The sequence below is a fragment of the Poeciliopsis prolifica genome, unplaced genomic scaffold, assembly GCF_027474105.1.
Source record: "Poeciliopsis prolifica strain line A6 unplaced genomic scaffold, Auburn_PproV2 SCAFFOLD002, whole genome shotgun sequence".
NCBI lineage: Eukaryota > Metazoa > Chordata > Actinopteri > Cyprinodontiformes > Poeciliidae > Poeciliopsis > Poeciliopsis prolifica.
In genome coordinates, this window is record NW_026562377.1 from 16,797,459 (window position 1) to 16,822,442 (window position 24,984).

Below are 24,984 nucleotides of genomic sequence, written 5' to 3' on the forward strand. Positions count from 1 at the left end.
AACTTATGCACCTCAGGCGTATGAGGTTCTCTGTTTGACATAATTGAGAAAACAAATGTTGGAAGTAAAGCATTGTTGCAGTTTTTGATCATTTAATACGTCAGCATTTCTGGGTAAGTAACACATTAGATACATTTTCAGATTATTAACTGTTGTTAACTATTCATTTTATCTTTTTAAATAGGTAAAGCTGCTCATTAAAGATGATGTGGCTTCTGTTCATCATTCTTGGTGGGTTTTGTCATGTCATGTTAGTCATGAAATGACCAACATGACTAGGTGAACAAGCATTAGCTGTTCTATAGAAGCAAATTCTGTTTCCTAATCTATTTTCAGGTTGGTCTTTTGCAGAAGCAACATGGGGCTGGACATACCACTACTCAAACGACACAATGACCTGGCCTGAGGCTAGAAAATGGTGCCAGGAACATTTCACAGACATGGTGGTTATCCAGAATCAGACAGAGAACGACTACATCGTGTCCATATTGCCGAACAGAACCAAGAGTCCGTATTACTGGATTGGACTCATAAAAGAACACATAAATGAAACCTGGAAGTGGATTGGTAACAACAGCACGTGGGTCGGTGAACATTCATGGGCAGAAAATGAGCCAAACAACAATCACATCACAGAGTTTTGTGTTGAGATGTATGTCAATAATGGACAGAACCGAGGGAAGTGGAACGATGAGAAGTGTGCTAAAACCAAATTGCCAGTTTGCTACAAAGGTAAGTGAAACTGGTTATTTTCAGAAAGCAATTCAGTTAAAAGTAAAATAAAAAGGTGCAACTTGGCTTCATAAGTAACAAAGAATATTTGTCCTTAACAGCTCAGTGTAACGATTCATCTTGTATGAAAGGAAGCTGCTGGGAGACTTTAAACAGCGCAGCCTGCCTGTGTATTGACGGCTATGAGGGAGATAAGTGCCAAACAGGTGAATATAAAGATGTTTCTAAATGACTGAAATACATGAGATTCACAGTGCATAGCCAGGATGGAACCATCTGATTTCAGGGGAAATTGTGCCAAAATAGCAAATTTGCTTAAGATATGTCCTACAAGGTCATGTTTAATTTATCAAATAACAGGAAGAGCATAAAAACAGACTGAAGTGGACCACTTTCCAAATTATTGTTCACACATTTGACCTACTTGTTATCTCTTTCCACATGAGGTCATCAACATTGTTCTTGCATTCGTCCTGCTCTTCTTTTTAGCATTAAGCAAAACACCTGTTTCCTTTGTTTCCTGAGCCCCACTCAATTATCAAAACTTGCACACTTCAGCTCTATTTGGAAAAAGTATTTGTTCTTACATAAGTTTTGTCTATTTGAACCACTCTTGCCAACAGTTGTGGATTGCCCCCCTCTGTCTCAGCCTGAAAATGGAGACCTAAAATGCTCACAAGGAGGGTGGGAATTCAACACGACCTGTAGCTTTAAATGTGATCCAGGATTCACCATAAACGGCTCATATATGGTGACCTGCAAGGCCAACAGGACCTGGAGTGATGTACAGCCAGTTTGTTCTGGTGAATACATAGTTTTGACCTCAAATGCAGAATTACTAAATCGAAGATTGTGGCGTATTGTTGACCTCTATTGGATTTGTCTTCAATGACTTCCTTTGCGTGCGCTAATATGTTTTGTGTTTTTAAGCAAATATGTTTTACACAGACTATAATTCCAAGATATTACATCGTTGCATATGTTTTCAATCTGTTTGCACCCCAGCTGTGCAATGCCCCCCACTGTCTCAGCCTTTGAATGGGAACTACAGCTGCTCCAAAGAAGGTCAGATATTTAACTCAACCTGCCACTTCAAATGCCATCTGGGTTTCTTTATGATTGGCTCATCAGCTGTGACCTGTGCAGCTAATGGCCACTGGACTGGACCGAGGCCTGTTTGTACAAGTAATTACATGCAAGTGCTAAGATTCTGTCCCAAAAAAATGGACTTTGTGGCAGAAGACAAGAAATCTGTGCTGCTTTTTCACAGGCTATAAACAAGCGCTGCTGGCTGTTGCTGGGTGTGGAGCCTTGTGTTCGTTCTTTTGCATCTGTTTCTGCTGCATAAGGCACAGAAAAAGTCAGTATTTCTCCATTGGGCTTTAAAGAAATATGAGATACTGTGAAAACTAGCTACACGACTGATGTCTGTGCCTGTTTATTTCTTGCAGAGAAGAAACGTGCTCAAGACAGGTCAGTGTTGAAGTAAGGAAGTTGTTCGAAGCATCGCCACATTTTTCAGTTTCCGTACGACCTTTAACCAGTGCAATTTTGTTTTGTTTTTTTAATTGAAAGTCTTGTCCTTCATAGGGAGCCTGAAGATGCAACAAGTCCACCCAGTGATGTAAATGGAGGAACAAGTGGAAACTCACTCACACCCTAACAAAATATGCAGATAATTATTGCAGAATATATATTTTTATATTTATCATGGACAACTGTTCTGTTACCTGACAAATTTATTTACTGTCTGTTTTCAAGTACTCTACAATAAAATAAAGGTTGCATATCACATGTCTTATAGATGAAAAAAAAATGTGTATATAATGTCTTAAAATACCCATCTCAAATAACAATTGAATGATAAAGTTGTATTTTTTAATCTTTTTTTTTTAAATAAATGTAAGTATATGGACTCATTTATTAAATTTTTTTGACTTGTATGTCTTGGTGTTTGTACTGATCCACACATTCCTGTATCTTGGTAGGGACCTCAACTTCAGAGAGCCCAGTGCAGTTTGCTCCTTACGAGCAAATGAGATCTTATGAACTCTATAAGTCTAAATTAAGAAGAGCTCCTCCTCCGAACAGTGCCTTTGCTCCTGGAGATAAAAAGGTCAAATGATGGTATATTTGTGGACCGTGCATCCTCTGGGTGGACTGCAAAGGTTCAAACTTTAATTCTTACTTATGTTAAGAATCTTTCCTGTTTTATTTACGTCATGCTGCTGCCCAATAATTCCCCAGATCTGGGACCAATTTAGTACATCTTTATCTTATACTGAAAAATAAATAATACAACCTTAAACAGAATCCTGAAATAAACAGAAATCTGATGTAGTAAAACAGCACTAAAACAGACAGTTTGTTGCTATGTTGATGATTTGTCAAAACTATGAATCCGCTTTGGAAAGAAAATTCTCCACCACTGAGCAGATCTGACAAATTTAAAGTCACTATCAAACATCACACAAAGGTTTACTCGCAAATGAATAAGAAAAGAGTCTGTGGCACTGTCATATGCATGGAGATAACATTGTCAAATTGCAGTGAGATTACCATTGTAACTGATTGCTGTGCAATCTTTATGGAACTCTGCCAATGAAGGAAGCCAAAATTGAAGGGAAGTCATAAGAAAACCTTTTTTAATTCTTACCACAAGACAGGAAGACAGTGCAGAGGTTCACTTTCCATCTGACCCATAACCCAAGACATTCATGCTGAACATTCTTGTTCTGGTGACAAAACAGCTAAAAAATACATTACAGCTATGATACACATGCTCAGATCAACTTAATTAATGTGTCATATTGGCCCAGTTAAAATCTTACTCTAATGTAATGTTTATAGCAAACTAAATGTGAGCATGCGTGCACTGTAAATGTATTTAGACTCTGTTAATAAACACTATGTTGAAGCAATGTTGAAGAAAAGTTTCCCTCTTCCTCGTTAAAAAAAAAACAGATTTTTTGCATCTCTTTTGCAAACACATGCAAACTCTTGCCAGATCTTCAGCAATGTTCCCAGCACTGTTTCCACCCCTTTGGGTCCAGGCATTTTAACTGCCATTGCCATTGTGAACGTGGTTTTGGATTAGTAGGCGGACCCTCTATTCCTTGCCAGTTAGAGCCACTTTGTTCCTCTGTGCTTGGGAAACTGGAAATGGAATACCAATAAAGTTTATGTTTGAGATACAAAAGTAATTTCTTTTTCTTTCCCTCTCACTTAAGTAGCATAAAAGGGAGGTTTAAGAACCTATTGAACATAACTGTAAAGAGTTCAACCACAGAACTTTGAGGGCATCTTGTGACCTTGCATGACCAAGTAGGTGAACTGTCTAGAACTAAAAAAGTGCTTTGTATTTCAATGTTTTTCTTTCTTTAGTCTGGCCCTAACGGAACTCACCAAGGGACTTTTCTTTGCTTTGGTTTTGTGCTTGTCGTACCTGATTGTCGCCATGCTCCAACACTCATGCTAAAGTCACTTCCTGTCCAGACTGTGCAACAGGTCAGATCTAAGTCACTCCTGTCATCAGTTTCCTTCACACTAATTTAGGCCCACATTGGATAACCAAGCCTGTGCTTTGATAGTTGTGGATAGCTCATGTTTATTTTACTATAGAATATGTAACTGTGATTATTAATCCCAGGTTTACACAACTTGTTTTATAGTAAGTTGAAACAAACATGTTTTATAAGGATATTAGAACATAGCATTTGGTTTCAAGTCATTTGTATCCTTGTGCCATTACCTTGAAAGATGCCCCAGAAGGATTTTTCCTATAACAGAAAACGAGTGAAATTAAGAGTAAAAAAAAAAAAATTACCAAGTTGCTCCGATAGTATTTTTTTGCAAAAACATAAGGACGAACAATATCCACTTCCCTTCCCGAGGAGTAACACAAAATGCAGTTTGTTTGAACAATAAAAAAACATTTTTTTCTTGGGAACAAAAATGTACAAAACAGGACCATTGACCACTGTTCATCACAGAAAAGAGTATCATTTAAAATAAAAATAAAAAATGGAAGAAAAGGGAACAAAGTGAAATGTAAATTAAAAAAACCAAACAAATAAATTGCCCCACTGTCATTAATAAGACTAATGCTATAGTTATGGAGATGGGACATCCTTCCTGTCAGTGTGCACTTACACCGACAAGAAGGCTGGACCACCTATGCATGAACAGGTTGGTCAAACATTCCCTTTTTAAAAATAGAAGTAACTTATTGAGTGCAAAAGTGAAGTGATACTTAATATTCGATATTCTTGAAGTTTTCAATACACAGCATCCACTTACAGTGAATTGGCCCTCCATTGTATATAACCTCTAACTTGTGCATAATTGTGAAGATGAATGAAAAAGGTTTTTTTTTTCTTCTTTTCCTAATAAAATAAAATCTGAACAGCATGGGATGCCTTTGTATTTAGCTGCTCTAAATGTTTCTACTGGCCTTAACATTTTGGGGTTGCCCAGCCAATGTCCCAGCTTAAACTCTTACAGAATCATTGGACGAAGCGAAAGTTCAGTCTAGTTTCTTGATGACAAGAAACTCCAACCTTGAAGAAATAAAGCAGCAATAAAACAAGTTGAGATGATTGTTGTAATACCAACAGAATTGATTGTTAAGAGGGATATGAATTGTTCAAAAAGTAGCTGTAAGAATTAACAAAGAACAGAATACACATTTTTCATGAGGCTGTTGTGCAACTTTTATTTCAGCTTTGAAAACATTTTTCACATGTTACATTTCTTTTCAAAAATGTATAGATTAAAGCATTTTATTCCTTTCGCACTACAAGATAAAACTGTCATTTTTAAAAATAACTTACAGTTTTCAATCAATATTTAGTTTCCATTTACGAAATATCAAATACACACGCACGAAAAAGATGCTTTTTAAAATCACGGTTATCTTTTGGGAATTGTCTGTCATTTCCGATCAGAAAGAAGCATCATGGTTGAATATAAATAATATAAAATACTAACCTGTCAGAGGTCTGAATAATTATGGGCTTTATTGAATAAATATGATTAAATAAGTCAACTGAAGTAAAGTAGTGCCTCAAAAAATACCTTTATTATTGTTATCGAAATAGAAATTTAGACAAGTTATGCATGTCTGTTCAATATTCTTCTCCTTCATCTTCCTCTCCCATGCTGTCAGCTCCAACCTCCTCATAATCCTTCTCCAGAGCTGCCAAATCCTCCCTGGCCTCAGAGAATTCACCCTCTTCCATCCCTTCCCCTACATACCAGTGAACAAAGGCCCGCTTGGTGTACATCAGGTCAAACTTGTGGTTAAGTCGAGCCCAGGCTTCCGCAATAGCTGTGGTGTTGCTCAGCATGCACACTGCCCTCTTAAGCTTGGCTAAGTCTCCCCCAGGAACCACAGTGGGTGGCTGGTAATTGATGCCCACTTTGAAACCAGTTGGACACCAGTCTACAAACTGGATAGACCGTTTTGTTTTGATTGCAGCAATGGCAGCATTGACGTCTTTGGGCACCACGTCGCCACGGTACAGAAGGCAGCAAGCCATGTACTTGCCCATGCGGGGGTCGCATTTGACCATCTGATTGGCAGGCTCAAAGCATGAGTTAGTGATCTCAGCCACTGTAAGCTGCTCATGGTATGCCTTCTCGGCTGAGATCACAGGGGCGTATGTGGCCATAGGAAAGTGGATGCGAGGATATGGCACCAGGTTGGTCTGGAACTCTGTCAGATCCACATTCAGGGCACCATCAAAACGAAGAGAAGCAGTAACAGAGGACACGATCTGGCTGATGATCCTGTTCAGGTTGTTGTAGGCGGGACGCTCAATGCCAAGATTTCTCTGGCAGATGTCGTAGATTGCCTCATTGTCCACCATGAATGCACAGTCGGAGTGCTCCAAGGTGGTGTGTGTGGTCAAGACAGAGTTGTAAGGCTCCACCACAGCAGTGGACACCTGAGGAGCTGGGTAGATTGAAAACTCAAGTTTGGACTTCTTGCCGTAGTCCACAGAAAGACGCTCCATTAGCAGGGAGGTAAAACCAGAGCCGGTTCCTCCACCAAAGCTGTGGAAAACCAGGAAGCCCTGAAGGCCAGTGCACTGGTCAGTCTGGGGACCAAAGGAAAGCACATGTGAAGTAGAGTTACATCTTCTTTAATCTGAAAAGCTAAACAGGACTCTAGAAATAGTCACCAGTCTGCGGATCCTGTCCAAAACCTGGTCAATGATCTCTTTTCCAATGGTGTAGTGTCCACGGGCATAGTTGTTGGCTGCATCTTCCTTACCAGTGATCATCTGTTCAGGATGAAACAGCTGGCGGTATGCTCCAGTGCGCACTTCATCTAAAGACACGACACTCAGATTAAGAAAACTTTTTCCCCTTTATTTCTTAATATATTGAGTGATCTTTCTTACCAATGACAGACGGCTCAAGGTCAACAAAAACAGCTCTGGGGACATGCTTCCCAGTTCCAGTCTCACTGAAGAACGTATTGAAAGAGTCATCTCCTCCTCCAACAGTTTTGTCACTGGGCATCTGTCCATCCGACTGTATCCCATGTTCCAAACAGTAGAGCTCCCAGCAGGAATTACCAATCTGGACACCAGCCTGTCCTATGTGTACAGAGATGCACTCACGCTGTGGTGCAAGGGGAGGGAAAAAAAATTAATCACCTTAATGCGATGATCAAGAAATGTTAAAATACATGAAGCAAGCAATGGAAAATGCTGGTCTATCCCATTTTCCTCTCTCAATTACATTTCAAGGCCACAAATCACATGGCTTTGGCTGCCCTTTATCTACCAGAGCAACGAGATAAGGGCTCTTTTGTTAATAGACACCAGCATCGAATGACTACAGTCATTTGACTAGTCAAACTAGAACACTGGAAATGAAAACATAAATAATTTTCCTGCTAAGAAGTCAGAAAACAGATGTCTTTGTGTGAACAACATCCCATTTGAATAAAGTTCAGTAACCAAACAGGAAATAATTAAAGACGCAGATGAAAGCAGTTTCTTTCATATATGAGAAGGCCTATGGAGCTTAATAAGCAAGCTTTGTGGGAGCAAAAAATAAATATAAACACACAAGCAGTTTCAGTTTCTATAAGGCTCATGCAGCTCCTTACATATTCTACTCCAAGAGGGGAATGCTTCCTGCATTTGAAAAGCTGAATATACTTAAGTATTCATGTGCTAGTTTTGTTAGATTAGATTAACTGTTTGTAACAAAATTAAGATGAATAGCAACAGTTCGTTTTTATGCTCACCATAATTCCTGAAGTTGAGAGTTTGAGGTGTTGGAAGAAGAAAAAGCTTCAAAGTTTTCTCTCACTGACAGGTAAGTGTCTGCGGAAAGAAGAAAGTGATGAATGCAGGTTGGAGGCACTATTTATATCCATTTGCCCAAAGAACTACACACTTTAATCTGATAGGTTAGGTGTCAAGAGACACTTTCTTATTGGTTAAAAATGAAACAAGTATTTGACTTGCTGAAACACCCCCAGCTTCTGGTGAATGTGATAATTATTGACAGAGGAGGATTTTCAACTAACTCAAGCTAACTCATTTGATTATTGCTATTATAAGTAAGATAAGCTAATTTTGGTTCTGAATATTTATGTCAGATTTGCTTTTTACAAAATAAAATAGGGAAATATATTATTATTAATTAAAAATTATTTGTCAAATGCAACAAATTCTCAAAACATTTGAGATTGTCACTCTGAAATTCTGTTTCAGTAAAAAAAACAAACATTTATTTTAACATTTTTTGTAAACAATCAGATCAAATCAAACAAACAGCGGTCCAATCAAAAATAGCATGGGAAGGAAGTAAGTCATGCATTCATCTATTTTTCCTGGTCCATTTGCATGATGCTGTTGATAAACCAGTAATGCATACAATACAACTTGTTCACAGTTATGGTGTATAGACAACTGGTAATAAGACTTTCAAATCTGTGAACACTCTCTGTACACATTTCTGAAAAAAAAATTAAAATAAAAAAATCTGAATTTTAGGAGAAAAACATGGTATTAGTAGTCATCTGAAGTTATTTTTTATTCCTGGAGGTCACCTCAAGACTGGTACTTGATATTCCCCGAAGTTGGGCTCAACCCTCAAATACTCTAACCAGTGTTTGGGAAAGGTTTTCTACTCTGCTCACCTCACCAATATGGAAACCACCACAAAATACATTAAACTGAGTTAAAGATTAGGTTAGAAGTACTGGAATTATTCTTTGGTAAATTATTAAATTATAACTTAATTAAATAAGTGTCAGTTTGGACAATTAATTTACCAACTTGAAAAAATATTTTTATTATTTTATCGTCCACTGGAATTTATAGATGTGAAGTAGTGAAAGTTTCCAAATAAAACTGTACTAAAACGTTTTTTTTTTTGTTGTTGTTTTTTTGCGTGTTTGTTTTTTGCATTGTTTTTTTTTTTCAACAAACTTGTCCATACCTTTCACATAAAACTATTTTAAATAACATATATTTTGGAAAAATTGTACAAGCTGTACAAGGTGTCGTCTGTTATCCACTAGGGGGCGCTGCATACCTCCACATACCTCTTGCTGTGGCAAATCTGAAGTGTTGAAGCGTTGACAAGACAATACAAATGAAATCCATTTAATGATTAGATAACTTTATAGCCCAACCGCTTCTATTTGGATTTATTTAGTAGCATCAGAGTGAAAGGGGTAAAATGCATGTTTCATATTTGTGTTTGTTTTAAAAATCATGTAATTCCTTTTTCCTGTTACAACTAAGCGCTACTTTGGTCTGTCAAATAAACACTTTGTAGTCTGTGGTTGTAATGCAACACAATGTCAGTGGTTGTGAATGTTTCTGCGAGGTCCGATTTAATCCTTGGATCCTAAAAATGCCTTTTCTTAGTCAGAGACAATTTAATCTCACTTGAGCAAATTCACATAATTGTTTCATGTGGTATTTAAATATTCACATGTAGAACTGGACAACAACGTACTGTCTTGACAGCTCCCTGGGTTTTTGGGTGAAATACTGCAGCAGTTTAACAACTACTGAGATAGCAGTTCCTTTACTATCTAACGAGACAGTAAAGAGAGTTGACTGTATTTGGCTGCCACGTTTTGCCTGTTTTTATTTGTTAAAAAATAGAAGAGAAAAGAAAAAAAAAGTGCAATAATTTGCCAAAATATATATTTTCCTACCACATCACAACGAAAGGTTTAATTATCGTAGAAAATGCATTAAAGCTTGAGGTTGTAATGTGTCACCACGTATAAAATTCAGAAGGCCCAATCCAGCAGTCAGGCAGCACTACCACTTTACACTTTACACATGCTTTAGAGCGCCCTCTTCTGTCACAACAATTTTATGCCGTCACATCACTGGTCTATTTGGCAGCACCTATAACAAATGAGGAAAAAATGATCTAGTCACACTAAACCAAAACTGGTTAATAACAATAGCAGCACCTTAAACAACGTTAAACAACAATAACCCAAATTACAGTGTTTTTTTAAAATATTTTTTTAGATAATGAGTGGATTTTGTGCCAGTGAGTAGAAACTCTGTTTTATCGTTGCTAAGTTTAAGGTAGCTTGATGCAAACTGGATTTTTCTTTCAGCACTAAATTTCTGACCCAAATCATCAAATGAATAAGCACATTTCCCAAATGTACAAATGTAGGTACTTAAAAACTTTTTATAAAAAATACACTTTATATAAAAAACTCTCTCATTATTCTGGTTCTTAGCTAACTAGAAAGAAAACTTCACAAGGGTTAAGTGTCTATTTATAGGTCAACTATCAACTATTTTAGCTGAAGTGGGTCACAGTCACAGCGTTTGCATTGCGTTTACTTTAAAATCGGATTCTGCAATTTATGATCTGCACAGATTCTTTTTGTTGTACATTTGAGTTGTTATCCATTACTAGAAAAACCTCTCGTTGGCTGGTGAAAGCCTTTGTAATGTCTTCAGGAAAGCGTGTGTATCTGTCTTGATGCTACAACAGCATGAAGCCAATTATACCAGTTAAAAGACAGAGGGTTTGTGGCCTGCGGCTGGCACAACGGGTGCAATTAATAACCAACCGCTGACAGGAAACTGTTTGGCTACCATCATGGTAATAATGAGGTTATTGCTACCTGCTGTGACTGTATGATTACATTTTATTTATTTTTTTTTTTAAATCCTTCCCCTGCTGCTAATTGCATTTAATGCATGTCTGTTCAAACTCTCACAAACGCTGTTGTCTCTCATTCTGTTTAAACACAGACACCAGTTAACTCTTCATACTGTGCCTTGAAAGCAGACGGTGTTGCTCCTCCTTGCACATGAGCTTGGAATCATGCAAATGCTAGCAGATACTTGGAGTAGATACAGACCCAAAGGGACTCACACAAAGATATTCTCTGCTACACACTTCTTCAGCTCTCTGCTTGGCAGCAAATCACCCCGCTGACAGACACTTAGATTGTTCCTGACCAATGACTTGCGCTCTCTGCTCTGCGAGGTCTGATTTCATAGTGAGAAATGCGAGACAAGTCCAGGAGAGGGTTCACGGCAGGGGCAAGGAGGCAATCCGTACAGTTGGGCTTCGTATCTTCACGTCACGCTGGGCATTCTCTCCTGACACAGCTTTCAGCCCCTCCGTTGTCTGGTGCCTCGTCTATTCTGAGGGTTTTCTCAGCCTCCCGTCCAAAGGATTGGAAGCATTCCAGTCGGGCACAGTGCCTGGGTGGTCCCACCACCCCACCCTCTACCCTCATCCACTGGAAGAAGGAGAAGGCAGAAGAATGCAAGAAGCACAATGCGACCGTTGATGAAGATGGCATGGATGCAATGCTTACCTGCCGCTGACCCAAACAGCTGTGAAGGCTCCGCAATCTGCAATCTACAGATCCACGCAATGGCCAGGGGAAAAAGAAGCACTGACCCATCATTTAGATGGAACTGATGGATGATGAGAATTAACTCACCTGCACGTCACCCAAAGAATCTTCTCACAAAAAAATCTGGCATATCTTGGATGTATTTTTATTAATTTGAATGAACAGTATACACACACACATTGTGATAATAAATACAAATACACTCCAAGGTTATTTATGTACATGGACAGAAGGGGTTTCTGTCTAACCATAAAAAGTGAGGGGTAACAGCACCATGCGTGGAGGGTTTATTCGCTTTCTAGACATTGTGCTGCAAATGGGCAATGGAAAGCATTAAAAGAAGCAACGTGTCAGAGTTTACCAAGAACTGAATATGTTAAATTACATGGCATCACAGTGTACCCATCTCCACTTCTGAAATTTTACATTTTTTGACCTAACTAGTTTGGGGAGATAAAAGTGTGTTTCCAGAGTAGATTGCAGCTTCTCCCTGAGCCTGAACTCCACCCTCAGGAGGTGAAGTATGAGTCCTGCATGGAGTAGAGGCAGTCGATGGGAGTGAGTGGGGACGATCCAGCCAAAGAGAGGCAGTCATTGTCAGCAACATGGCACAGAGACTCCCTGTCTATTTCCCCATACAAACCTTGAAAACCTGCGAAAATCCAAATTATCATTAGGTTAGTGCATGTACTCTTCAGATTTGACCTCTCACTTAGAAGACTGTTACACTAATGACTTCATCAGGTTTGTTATGCAAGTTTTATTTTTGATATTTTACATTTTGTTCATGCTATATTGTTCCCCCAGATTGAATAGAATGTAACAGAATATAAATCTTCTAAGGTGGCTCCATGTTAAAGAGGGAAGGTAGTCATATTTTTATTGCTTTTTTTTTACATTTACATATAAACACTTTACTAGTTAATATGAAGTTAACGTAGTCTACAAAAACAGGTTAGAATGGTAAAATCTAAAGTAAATTTTATCAGTTTCCAGTAAATCTTCACTTTTCAATTTGATGTGGCAACAGTTTGGGATGATTAAAGGACTTTATGTATTTTTTTTTATAGCAAGGAAGTTGAAGGGCCTTTGTATTTGAAGACACAGTTATTTATCTGAGTTAATTCTTCCATCTGAATGTCTGTAGTACAGTGTTTTACCACAGAGTTAATAGTCACAAAGGAGTGGCCAGATGAAATAGACTGTGACTACATACATACAGAGGAAATTTTCATTCACTGTTGTTACTGTTTGGATAAAATGTGACTCCTGTTCAAACACAACCAGAATGAAAGCAATGAACTAGTGATAATGAACTGTACCATATTTATCAAACTACTAAAACATGATTCCAATTCCACATGCCTGGGGTTTTTTGTGCCCAAAGTGAATTAAAGTTTTCAAAAAGTCATTTTCTTGTTTTTACATTTTGAAATGAACACACTAAATTTTCACAAATGTAACTACACACTTGAGACTTAATACCAGTACCCTGTCTATGTGAGAAATTGTCTGCTCTTGGGTTTCCTTGCTAATGTGGAAGCTGCAAGCAGTGGCTTATGTTGTTCATGCATTGACCCTCTAACCTTTTGGAAAACAGACATTCTACAAAAACAATCCTGTTTTTTTTAACATGGAGGCAAGAGATATTCTGAGATTAAAAAAAGACATATAAGGGTAAAACAAATCAAATTAAATGGGAAAAAAAATTCCAGGTTTATCACTGATGTGTGACATTTTAACAAACTTAAATTTTAACATTTATAAAATGATTTAAATGCACTCTCGCTTTTCTTTGTCAAATTGCAAAATGCTTTTCATTAAGTATAGCACGGTTTAATTTGCAGAGCTCTTTTACCATAAGGGTGCATATGATCCCCTGGCATCTGGGGTGGAGTCAGGCCCTGTCTGAAGGGGTCCGTGTCCCAGTCCTGCTGCTCCAGAGTGGTGAGCCCCATCTGCTGCTGCTGCTGCTGCTGAACATGGGCAAAAGATGGCCCCATGCACTTTGTCTCTGAACCGACACTGCCACATGAGGGCACTGAAGAGCACAGAAAACTGTATGAAAATTGTTTCATAAAGTTGATTGATAAGATTTTTCTTTAACATTTATGTGAATTTGTAACAAGTGGTCTTTTTTTCAAACATCTATGATTCAGTTGTTTTTACTCAGACTCTTAATCTAAATTGTGAGTAATTAAAGTCACAAGTGATAAGTTGTACAGTATTATGTCTGAATTTACCTGTTGAGACTTCACATTGCTCCTGAGTATGTTGCTGCTCCTGCTGCTGTTGTCTTCTAGCCAATTTCTTCATCTAAACAACAAACATTCATGAAATAGCAAAAAAAAAAACCCAAAACAATCTGTTTTGCTGAGTCACGTGACTTGAGTCGCAAAATATTAACAGTGAAGTCAAGAACATCTGTCATTGAGTGAGAGAAACCACACATGAGTCCACTTTGTGAGGAAATATTAGCTCTAATCTCCAGTGATCTCCCTGCAAGATGTCATCAGCTTCCTGTATAAGGAGATAACTCGGCTGATTTCCATTGGCTCAGAAAGTCAGTGCAGAAAGACTGCTTTTATTAAATGTGCATGTGAGATTGTGTATGCGTGTACATATGTGTGTGTGTGTGTGTGTGTGTGGGGGTGTGTGTGTGTGTGTGTGTGTGTGTGTGTGTGTGTGTGTGTGTGTGTGTGTGTGTGTGTGTGTGTGTGTGTGTGTGTGTGTGTGTGTGTGTGTGTGTGTGTGTGTGTGTGTGTGTGTGTGTGTACGCTTACTTTAGCTCTCTGGTTCTGGAACCAGACCTGCACAACCCGGACACTTAGGCCCGTTTCTGCTGCCAAGGTCTCCCTTACCTTGGATTAAGATTCAGGCGGGAAGCAGAAAAAGAAATAAAGCAAGGTTAGAAAAGTACAAAACAAAAGGAAAGACAAAGGTCAAATTATAATGACGCTACATTTGAAATGCTCTTGGATTTATTTTATATAAATCTGCTTTGTGTCTTTACAACTTCCTTCAACTTTCTAATATGAAACAAAAAAAAAAGTAAAAAAAAAAAAAAAAAAAGCCACTGTGTCATCTGTAGGATATTAGCTGAGCTGTGATGAAGTCAGTCTGTATAAAATCAAAGGACAAGCACATTACCTTTCGGCAAGGTTTTGATGAGACCTCAAAGGAAGCCTTGAAGGTGCGTCTTTGTTGGGTGGTCAGAATAGTGCGAGGTCTTTTGGGACGTTTGGTGTCTGGATTATTGGCACTGCCTCGCCTCTGTGTAATCCGCCCCAATTCCTCCTCTTCTTCATCGTCACTTTTACCTGCTGGGCCAACATGATAGGGAAGACATGCAGAGATTAGACCAGAGAAACTTTTACCAAGCAAAAGGTAGGTATGTAATTTAATATGTTGAGTAGAAGTAATGCACCTGGACAAACATTTTAGGTTTTAACTGCATCTAAATATGATAATCTGTCCAGTGCAACCAATTGCTTTCAGAAGTCACCCAGTTCATAAATGGAGACCAGTTTTGTGTGTATTTGTGTGTATTTTAATCCCTATGTAAAAAAACAACTGCTTGTTCAAATTAGGGAACAAAAAATAAAAGACAAACTTAGGGAAATAAAAAAAAAAAACAAACAAAAAAAAAAACGTTTTAAAGCAGCATAAAACTAGGGGAGGTTATATAACAATACGTAAACGTTAAAACAACCAGCGGTGGTGCATTCTAGAAATCTGACCATTATGGAAGGTTGCCAAGAAGAAAGTAATTGCATAGGGGGAAAAAATCATAGGAGGAGCTGTCTGCTGTTTACCACCAGCCATAAAGGAGACCCAGCAAATATGTAGGAGAATGTGCTCTGCTAAATGCGAAGTATATAGGTAAAAAAAACATTAAATGTGTGGAAAACTGAAGCTGTTCATCACTCTGAGCAAACAGAACTCATAGTGACATAGCATCATGCAGTAGGGTGCTTCTCTTCAAATTTGGGTGTCACATCTGTTTTAAGTGAGCTCAAAACAGGTAATAATAGCAAAAACCAACTCAGCAAAAGTAGGTAATTGTTGTGCAAAGCTGACTTTTGTGATTTTGGACAACAGCATTTAGTTTACGTTGACTAATTAATCATGTCTGAACAAGGTCTGATTCACATAGGATTAAATATTAATTTCCTGATTTAATAGTAGTTGCACATTTTTATTTAATGTACTTTGCATGAAAGCTTAGTAGGGTTATTTTTAAATCAAATCATCTGCAACAGAAAATACATATATTTTTAATCAATCAGCATGTCTAACAATACATCATGGATATACACATACATTTTTTCAGTACATTTGTTTTGAGAAGTTTTTGATAGTAAATGAGTCAGGTATCGTTCTAGAGACAGTGGAAAACAAAATAATATGTTACTGTTTTTATTTACATTATATAAGAAATGGGTTTCTGTTAAATAATTTTTATACTTCTCAATAATCAATAGAAATACTTATATCCACTATTTATAATAAAAACTGTATTCATTATTGTAACACAAACAAAACTAATGGTCTAACGCATTTTAACTATTAAATGATTATTTGTTTCTCATCTTAAAACGTTAATGCATAATTAATTCAAGTAAGCATCTCCTAAATGTAAACAATAGAGTTATTTATGCATATGCAATTCATACATAAAACATTTCCAATACTTATACATGTCGACCTAAATAAATGATCTCATTGTCTGCTTTTCAAATAGGCTGCCAGGTCAGCTACTGCCTGCTTCAGTGAGCTACACAATTTGAGCAAACAAAGTGAGAATAAAGAGCACAAATATCATTAAAAGTAAGTGAAATAGAAGCAGCATCAAAGCATTCAGATTGTATACCAGTATCTGAAGATATTGGACTCGCCAGACACTGATGGTAGTTCTCTCTGGCACACAGAAGCTGTCCCTCCCGGAGGACACAGCGGTCTCCAGTCTGCAGGCGGCAGGAACAAACTTTGCAGGTGAAGCAGCGCAGGTGGAAAGCAGCGGCTCCTGCTCGCATCACAAGCTCTGCAGGGGAGATGGCCTCCGCACAGCCCCCACAACGCACTGCAAACAGACTGAAGAAAAGAAGGTGCAAGTAGGCATAAATACACTCAGTAGCTGTTAGAATAATGCATTTGTTTTACTGTAGGTTCTTAAGGACTTTGTACGCCACGGTAAAATGGGACTTCATGAGGAGAAAATACACTTTCTTGACCTGGAGAATGTTGCTGAGTCTAGCTGTCACTCAAAACCACAACCAGCGCCTGACTTCTCCCCCTTCCTCCTCTTTCCCCTCAAACCCCAAACCGTTTAGACACATACCCTCAGTGTGTCGGGTGTGTATCTTAGCGCCTGGCAACCAGAACTGGTGGGCTCAGCCTCGAGAGACTGTTGCCGTGGCTCCGACCGCTGTGTCCGAGGCCGTGCTCCTGGGGGCTGGAGAGAAAAGGCTCTCGGCAGGCCATGGCTCCAGGCTGAGGGGGGGAATCAGGTCTCCTGGTGGGAGAGACTGAGCCGCTGGTCCCAAGAATTATCCGTGGAATTATCTTTAAGTCTGCTTAACCAGAGTCGGACAAAGGCAGAGCCGGCCCCCGAGCAGCGGGACCATTGTGCTCCGGTTGGCACGGCCACATTTTGGGTCTGTCACGCAGGATGATGCGTCATCATCCTGGAGCTGGCGTTTGTTTCCAGACCTGACTGGGTCACCGAACCAGCCAGTGAGGAGGCATGAGAAACTGACAGCTTTACCGCTTTTTTCTTTGCTTTCATCTAAAATACTGCACTTGCCCAACAAGAAGAGTGAACTGGGTATTATACCTTTTTTTCATACAGAAAATAAAGAATGGAAACAATCTTTATTTTGGTTTCTTTAGTTGTAATTTTTCAGGCATCTGGAAATTGTACTCAAGGGTTGGCTAATTTCTTTTGATTTTGTTCATGATGCCACAAGGACCTGCTGTGACTGAGATGTTGCTCTAAAATACATTTGACATTCTGTCCAACCCTAAGATCATGAATTTGTTTAAGCAAATGGTAATGTCAGTGTTTGTAAAAAAAAATAAATAAAAATTATTTGAAAAAGTCACTGCTTTCATCTGTTCAATCAATTGTATGCAGAAGCAAAAAAATACAGGACTGTCCAGCCAAAACAGTTGCATGATTTTGGCATTTTAGCAGAGACAAGTAATTTTATAATTACATTATAAAGTGGGATTTAAGATTTAAAAAAAAAGTAAGGGATGAAAAGGTTGTGTGTCTTTTCGTGCAGTCCAGCTGGTTTTAACTTTTTTGGGTAGGATTTTTGTGAATTTATTTGTTGTTGTTGTTCACAGCAGAAGATAAGAGCTCATGCTTTTCTCCCACGACATATCTTTCCATGGAGACAAATAGATTAAGCTGAATACAACCACCTAAAAATGCCTTATATTTTATGAATAATTTTGGCAAAGTTTATTTTCGTAGGTTCTGTTATTTTTCTTTAAATATCCAGAGAAACATGTTTTTATGTGATATCGAACTCATTTATAATTGACATTTTCCTTAATATTCACAAACCACTTCAGACTAAAAATAAAGACAAAGCAAACACTCAAGATAAAGGACCCCCGTCGAGTGGTCTAGAGCTCCTACATCCTAAAGGCAAACATTGTTGAGACCTCTTAATGTCACTCTGGAAACGGTGAATCCCAGCCCCAGAAACTCACCAGTCGCTCTACTTGACCCGTCAGACATGTATGTCCCTCAGAGTTGATGGTGTGGGCTTTAATATGGCCAAAATACCATCTGTGGTATGTGCATTCCTGTGGTGACACGAGGTGAATCATCCAAATATATCAAAAGAAGTGTGGCTGAGGAAATACCCGGAGTGTCTGCGAGTTTCTGGGATACACTGATCCGATCTCTCCCTGTGATGCTAATAATAGATGTCAGCAGAGAGCAAACTGCGGGCATTAATGTTTTGGAGATAATTTCTTGTTTCGAGAATCGCCGTTCCATTACAGGCCTCGTCCAGCTCGCCCTATTAGCCCTGCTTCTTTTAAGAGTCAGTAATGCAAAGGCAAGAGTACCTCAAATACTTAGGCAGCAGCTCAAGATGTTTAATATTTCAGAGTTTCCGCTGACATGATTGGCCCAGCGACTCGGCCGGGAGAGCGGGAACACTCAGTCACGCTGGATTAAGACCAATTAGTGACATGGTGGTTATTGAGAAATAAGTCAGCAGAATATTATTCTCCTCCAAACCAATATGGGGCACATTTAAGGTGAACACACTGAGTAAGAAAAAAAAAAAAAAACGAAAAAAAAAAAACAACTAAACTCTACACTCACTCACTGTTCTCGCCATGACCTCAGAGCTGACCTTTGGCAGTGGGGCAAACAGACTGAAGGTCTGCTGGACATGCACAGATCCTGTTTCTGGATCAGGTTAACCTGGATCCTCTGCTGAACACACACAGTAACAGAGGACACATATCAGATATGCATCTTCGGGTCAAGTGCACCACCCGTCATGTCGCAGATCTGTAGACCAATCTGCTGTCCACTCCACAAGCTCACTGAGCCATTTAGGTAATCTATATACTGACAGTCCAACCAGACTAAACCCCCCGTCGTCTAACAGGAATTCTATTTTAATAAATAATACGACAGCTTGTTGCATGTAGTGTACCATATCATTGACGCTGGTCAGGAGAACAAATGTAGGACTAATTTCATTAAGTTAATCTTCTGGTTCTTAAATGTAACCATCAGAAGACAAGCGATCAAAAGTGATCGTCAGGAACAACATATTGCTGGTTGGTGTAAGTGCAGATAAATGCAATGCTGTGGCTATATTCTTGCTATACGCACACTCTTTGATGCATTTTATTTTTTTAGGGCATATACAATTATATTGCTCAAACTAAATTTCTCTAGCAAGTACTACATGTTAAAAACTTTCAAAAATGTGTTGATATCCCCACTCTGTTTCAGCCGGGGTCTATCAGTTCTCAAAACCAGAACAAAACCTAATAAAAATGTTTAAGTTTAAAATAAGTAAGTCACAAATCAAAAAATGTATGAGAAAATTTTTAAACTTCTGGGTAATTTTTGCAATTTAGAGTGTATCCAAACTTTCAAGTCAGTAATGGAAAAAAAATACGTTAACTAAAGACACTATGTGTTTATGCTTTCATTTAAAATTACATTTAGCATTCCACTTCATATGACCCAGTTCATAAGAATTTTTTTTTTTCTAAAAGCAAAAATACTGCTTCATTTTGCTTATCAATAAATATTTACATACAGTTTAGTTTACTCTTTAATTACTGGAAAAGTTTGTATGTTTTTTACAGTATTTTAAACTCAAGTTGATACTTTAGAAAGTAAATCTTCCAATATATATATTTTTTTTCTGTACAGTATGAATAATTTAGGCCCTAATACAGATCCTGGTGAGACTCCAAAAGCAATGTTGTCAATAATATTCCATCATGTTTGATTCTGAATCAATGCAGTTATATGTCAAGTAATTTCTGATGATCATTTTTCAAAATTACGTCACTGCTATTTATTTAATTTGAACAACACAATTTGTGATTTTGATGGTACAGCAAAACACCAATGAAAATCTAGATTTTTTTCACTTCACTTTATGATTTAAAACTATATTTAGCTATTTCAGTGATACTGTCAAAAGAATACAAACTGGAAATGCTATCCCTAAATAAAAAAAAAAACAACTGGAAATAAATACACAAAAAAAGCAACAATTTAATCCTATAATTATTAAAAGAGGTGCATGCATATATAAATACAATAATTCCAGAAATATCAACTGTTCATCATTAATTTATTATTCATTACTATTTAATTCAAAACGTTTTATTTATCTCTTTCAAGTTTGATAAATGTATTCGTCTGCTGGCTTTTTGTTTATTTACATTTTGCTTAAGCTTTCTATATTATATTCACCTGCCTGTAATTTGGCTAATATCTGTAATCAAAAAGAGACAAACAAACAATAAAAAGTTTGTTTTTTTTTTCCTTCCGTGTTTTCAGACTGAACAAGAACTTCAACTGCAGAAAACACTATCATTGTCTTATAACTACGTTCACACTCCTAACACACTCTGGCTGCACAGAAGAAAACATGCCGGATCCAGACAGAAGATCCAGCATGTGGTTAGAGACAAATGTTGTCTCAGTATGAAAAAATCACACTTACACCGCATCTAAAAAAGGGGCACCGTTTGTCTGGTGAGCTGATTCTGGCACACATTTTAAAACACTCAACGAGGACAAAAGCGGTGCCCATGTGTGTCACCCAGACAGGAGGCTGGGGGTGTGGTGAGGGTCGGTGGGGGAGGGGGTATCAGAGGTGGAGCCTTGGCACCAGGCCTCCTGCTAATTGATCAGCTCAGATATCTCACGGTTGACTGGACTTTGTCCCATTGCTCAACACAGGGGCTGCTGCAGGAAGAGATTTCCAGATGCCGCTGCGCATATCGCCAGGGCTCCTGGAGCGCACTGTCCCCCAAAATAAGTTCACACCATCCTCACCGTCTCTCTGTAAGGGATGCACCAGACCTTCTGACATATGGCTCTGCTCTGCTAATTACCTCTTTGCACTGCTCTTTGGTTCTGAACTGTTATATTCACTCACCACGTGGAACTATTTGGAATTTCAACCAGAATTACATCTAAAATATAGATTTTATTCTAGCAGTGTTGAACCTACAGGAAATTGTTCTTTTTTTACATATACATTTTGTTGTAATCGCATATATTTGTCCGGACTACATTTGTTGGAAGAACCTCTGATAAAGTAGAGCAAAATAATATGGGCTAATGCCTTTTCGGTGGGTGTATTTCCTCTTGTTTAGATATGAGCAGCTTTAAGGAAGACTGTGACGACAAGTAAATGGGAGAGAGTACTATAATTTTTTCTAGGGAGGTATGAGAGGTGGGGAAGGGACCATATGCTGTCCCCCGCTTGCAGTTGCCACACCAATGGCCCCCAACATCTTAACACATTTTGACAATGTGTCAGCTGAGCTATACCCCTGGTTGTGCGCGAAGGTGCAATGGTGTTATTGTGCATGTGTTGTCTGTGATCGTGATGTACAATAAACAATAGTTTCCTTACATCCCTTCTCCACCCACCCATCCACCCACTCTGCAGTCACCTTGCGCTCTCAGCTCGCCAAGCCAACTTTCTTTAAAGTCATGATGCAAAGTTAAAACCTTTGCAAACTCAACCACGGAGGTTTGATTACTCTGCAAAAATGGAAACTATTTCACTGAGTTTTTAGCCTCTGTTTTGTACTGTTACACAAGCAAACACACACCAACACATGCATTCTTCATCAAGGTCAAGATGTAGACAAGGATTCTTTTGTGAAAGTCGGACTAATAATGGGATAATGAGCACGTAAATGGGCACCAAAAGAAAACATTTCACTTGCGAACTTGCTGCAACTCACAGATATTTTATTTTGCTATGAAATATTATACACGGTTTCCTGTCAAATATTCAAACCCTTTGAGGTTGCTAGACAGGGGACACAGTAAAAGTGTAAAACATGGTTACACAGATCAAGACTGTCCAGTCTTGATCTGGTTAAATCAGATCAAGACTGGACAGCATTCCACATCCCTACAGTGATCAATGGTGGTGGCAGCATCAGGCCCTTGGGATGTTTTTTCTTCGTCAACAGAAGGGAAATATCTCAGAAGTGAAGATGGAGGGACAAAAACAGCGCAAGACTCGAGGTGTAGTTTGACATACCAGAACAGCGAAGTTAAACATGAAGTCAGAGCAACAATGGCCTCGTTTTAGTCAAAGTATAATAGAATGGCTCAATTCTAAGGTCTAAGTTTGGACCGAAATCGACAAAAAGGCTTAGAGACTAATGTTTAAAGAAATTAAAAATGGCACCGGGTGAGCTGGTTTGCAAAGAACAATGACAGAAATACCCACAACTTTTGTGATGATCTATGAAATAAAATTCCAATCAAAACTATTTTCTGAAACAAAAACAGGAGGAAGTCCATGGAGTTGAGAATACCTTTGACACTGTTTTCTGCATTGTGAAGACTGATGAATTTTTCTGGACGCCCAGAAAGCTGATGTGGAAAAAGAAATGTATTTAAACTGAGTAATCATCCCTGTATAATGAGTTATATAGTAGGTAATTTATTTCATTTGAAGCAGAATGGAAGGAGTAAAAAACACTAGACGACTGAAGATTATGTCAGAATGAGGTTTTGGTTTTTGCACGGATATCTAAGAAAACGTCATAAAGTTCCTGCACTCACTGAGCATAGTCCCGCCTGCAGAAAAGTTTGCGGTCCCGCAGAAAGCAGGAATTCCTGAGCGGGTCCCCGCACGCCGCGCACCGCACGCACTCCTCGTGCCAGAGGCCGTCGCTGACTCTGAGGAGAAACCTGTCTCTGATCGGCCGGTGGCATCCGGCGCACACTGCTGCCTTCTGATCCATGCCTGCAGGGTTCAGAGGGGGAGATCCTTTGATGAGCGGGTTTTCAACCAGAATCTGTGAAAAAGGAAGAAAAATAATAATAACTCAAATTGATGCACCGATCATGACTTGGATACAATGTTTGAATTCAATTGGCAGGATTGCGTTTATTTTATTTCATACTTGTCGTCTAATTTCAATACTTACCATAAAGGCCTTGAAAAGAAATATTTTTTTGAAATACTGCGATAAAATAAAGAAATATTATCAGAACCGTTTTCTAGGCCAATGGCAGAAACTCTATTTATTTTTAATTTCTTTCTTTCATTTAACAGACATAAAGCACTTCTAATAAACTTTTTGCCACTCATGCTCTGAGGTAGAACTTACAGCAGTATTATAATGACACACGTCACCTGTGATGTGCGAATTTCTCTTCAAGGAAAAGAGAAAATAAAAATAATTAAAAAATACTTTGGTTCACAAAGTCCCAGGTCTTGTCAAAGCATCTCCGGCGCTCAGGATCCCTCCGCTGCGGCTTGCTGCTGAGAGCAGAGCCGCGCATCAAAAGTTTGTCCTTAGGGCTTCCACTCAGAGACCTCTGCAAGCGTCCACTCCCATCCAGTAAAAAGCCTGCGCTGCTCTATCAATTATCCTATTATCGGAGAACAGGAAAGAAAGAAACAGAGAGCTGTGGATACTTCATCCATGTGCAGGTGCAGTTTACCTCTTTCCAAGTCTCCCCCTCCTCCTTCGGTCCTTTTCTCTCCCCCTGCAGTTCACTACTTTCTCCACTCTGAATTCCTCTGAGGCAGCAGCACTCTCTTTTTTGTTACTCATTGGATAGATAGATATAGATAGATAGATAGATAGATAGATAGATAGATAGATAGATAGATAGATAGATAGATAGATAGATAGATAGATAGATAGATAGATAGATAGATAGATAGATAGATAGATAGATAGATAGATAGATAGATAGATAGATAGATAGATAGATAGATAGATAGATAGATAGATAGATAGATAGATAGATAGATAGATAGATAGATAGATAGATAGTAATGTATGAATTATCATAAACGTAATGAAATTTTGATTAACTAGTTTGTTTATTACCGTTATTCTTATTTTTATGTAATGCAACATTTTGTCATTCGAGTTTGTCAATAAAAGAAACTATTATTTTCATGTTTAGTTGTGCTTTCATAAGCTGAAATCACAAGCCATGATATTAAACTGAGGGGGAAACCAGTGTTGAAAATGACAATAAATGAAATGCAAGTTGTTGAAGGTGCAAAAACGCAAATAGCTCCTTAGTTTGGACACAACCTTGTCATTCAATAGGTTTCCTTTATTTTTATGGTCCCAAAAAATTCAGCAAACTCTATATTTACTTTTGTGACAGTAGAAGAGAAAATGTTTATTTTCTAATATTACTTCCAAAAATCAATTTTGCACTCAGATAGTCTAAAGGAGATTGAAGAGAACTGGGGCCATGCTTTAACTATAAATACTGGACATGGTTGTGGCTCCTTCACAATTCTCCGCCCTGTTATTGATGGTGAGAATAATTGTGGTCCCATTCATTCTCGGTGACAAATAAGGGTTCCTAGAAACTGTAATGTAAAACGTAAAGTACAGAAAATAGCTCAGATATATGTATTTTAAAGCATATGTGTGCACTCTAAAATGCATTGTATGGGTCATAAACAAATGTTTATGACTAGAAAATCTATTATTTCTACTCAACAAAGTTTAAAATTTTCAATGTGAGATGAAGTATATTTACACAGTTCCACTTGGGGTGGCAATAAATCTGTCTACATCTGTAGGTGTGTGGCAGATAATGGGAGATCTGCCACACATCGATTAGCGTTGCA

At 38.3% G+C, this 24,984-nt stretch overlaps 3 protein-coding genes across 3 annotated transcripts; 1 reads left to right on the plus strand and 2 right to left on the minus strand.

The window, feature by feature from the left end:
- Positions 1-189: 189 nt before the first annotated feature.
- On the plus strand, positions 190-2,633 carry LOC129374378 (L-selectin-like). Its single transcript, XM_055052764.1, has 8 exons — positions 190-231; positions 337-732; positions 834-938; positions 1,356-1,535; positions 1,738-1,917; positions 2,003-2,092; positions 2,184-2,205; positions 2,323-2,633. Exons 1-8 carry the CDS (start codon positions 204-206, stop codon positions 2,393-2,395), a joined length of 1,074 nt encoding a protein of 357 aa, XP_054908739.1. The 5' UTR covers positions 190-203; the 3' UTR covers positions 2,396-2,633.
- Positions 2,634-5,461: 2,828 nt separating this feature from the next.
- Positions 5,462-8,076, minus strand: LOC129374319 (tubulin alpha-1C chain-like). The gene is made up of 4 exons (XM_055052691.1): positions 7,997-8,076; positions 7,140-7,362; positions 6,918-7,066; positions 5,462-6,833 (listed from the first exon to the last, which is right to left on the minus strand). Exons 1-4 carry the CDS (start codon positions 7,997-7,999, stop codon positions 5,859-5,861), a joined length of 1,350 nt encoding a protein of 449 aa, XP_054908666.1. The 5' UTR covers positions 8,000-8,076; the 3' UTR covers positions 5,462-5,858.
- A 3,679-nt stretch (positions 8,077-11,755) lies between these two features.
- lmx1a (LIM homeobox transcription factor 1, alpha) lies at positions 11,756-23,540 on the minus strand. Its single transcript, XM_055052777.1, has 8 exons — positions 23,489-23,540; positions 22,938-23,121; positions 16,491-16,711; positions 14,768-14,937; positions 14,401-14,478; positions 13,861-13,933; positions 13,476-13,658; positions 11,756-12,269 (listed from the first exon to the last, which is right to left on the minus strand). The coding sequence occupies exons 2-8, from the start codon at positions 23,117-23,119 to the stop codon at positions 12,127-12,129; spliced, it is 1,050 nt and encodes a 349-aa protein (XP_054908752.1). The 5' UTR covers positions 23,120-23,121; positions 23,489-23,540; the 3' UTR covers positions 11,756-12,126.
- Between the last annotated feature and the right edge of the window lie 1,444 nt (positions 23,541-24,984).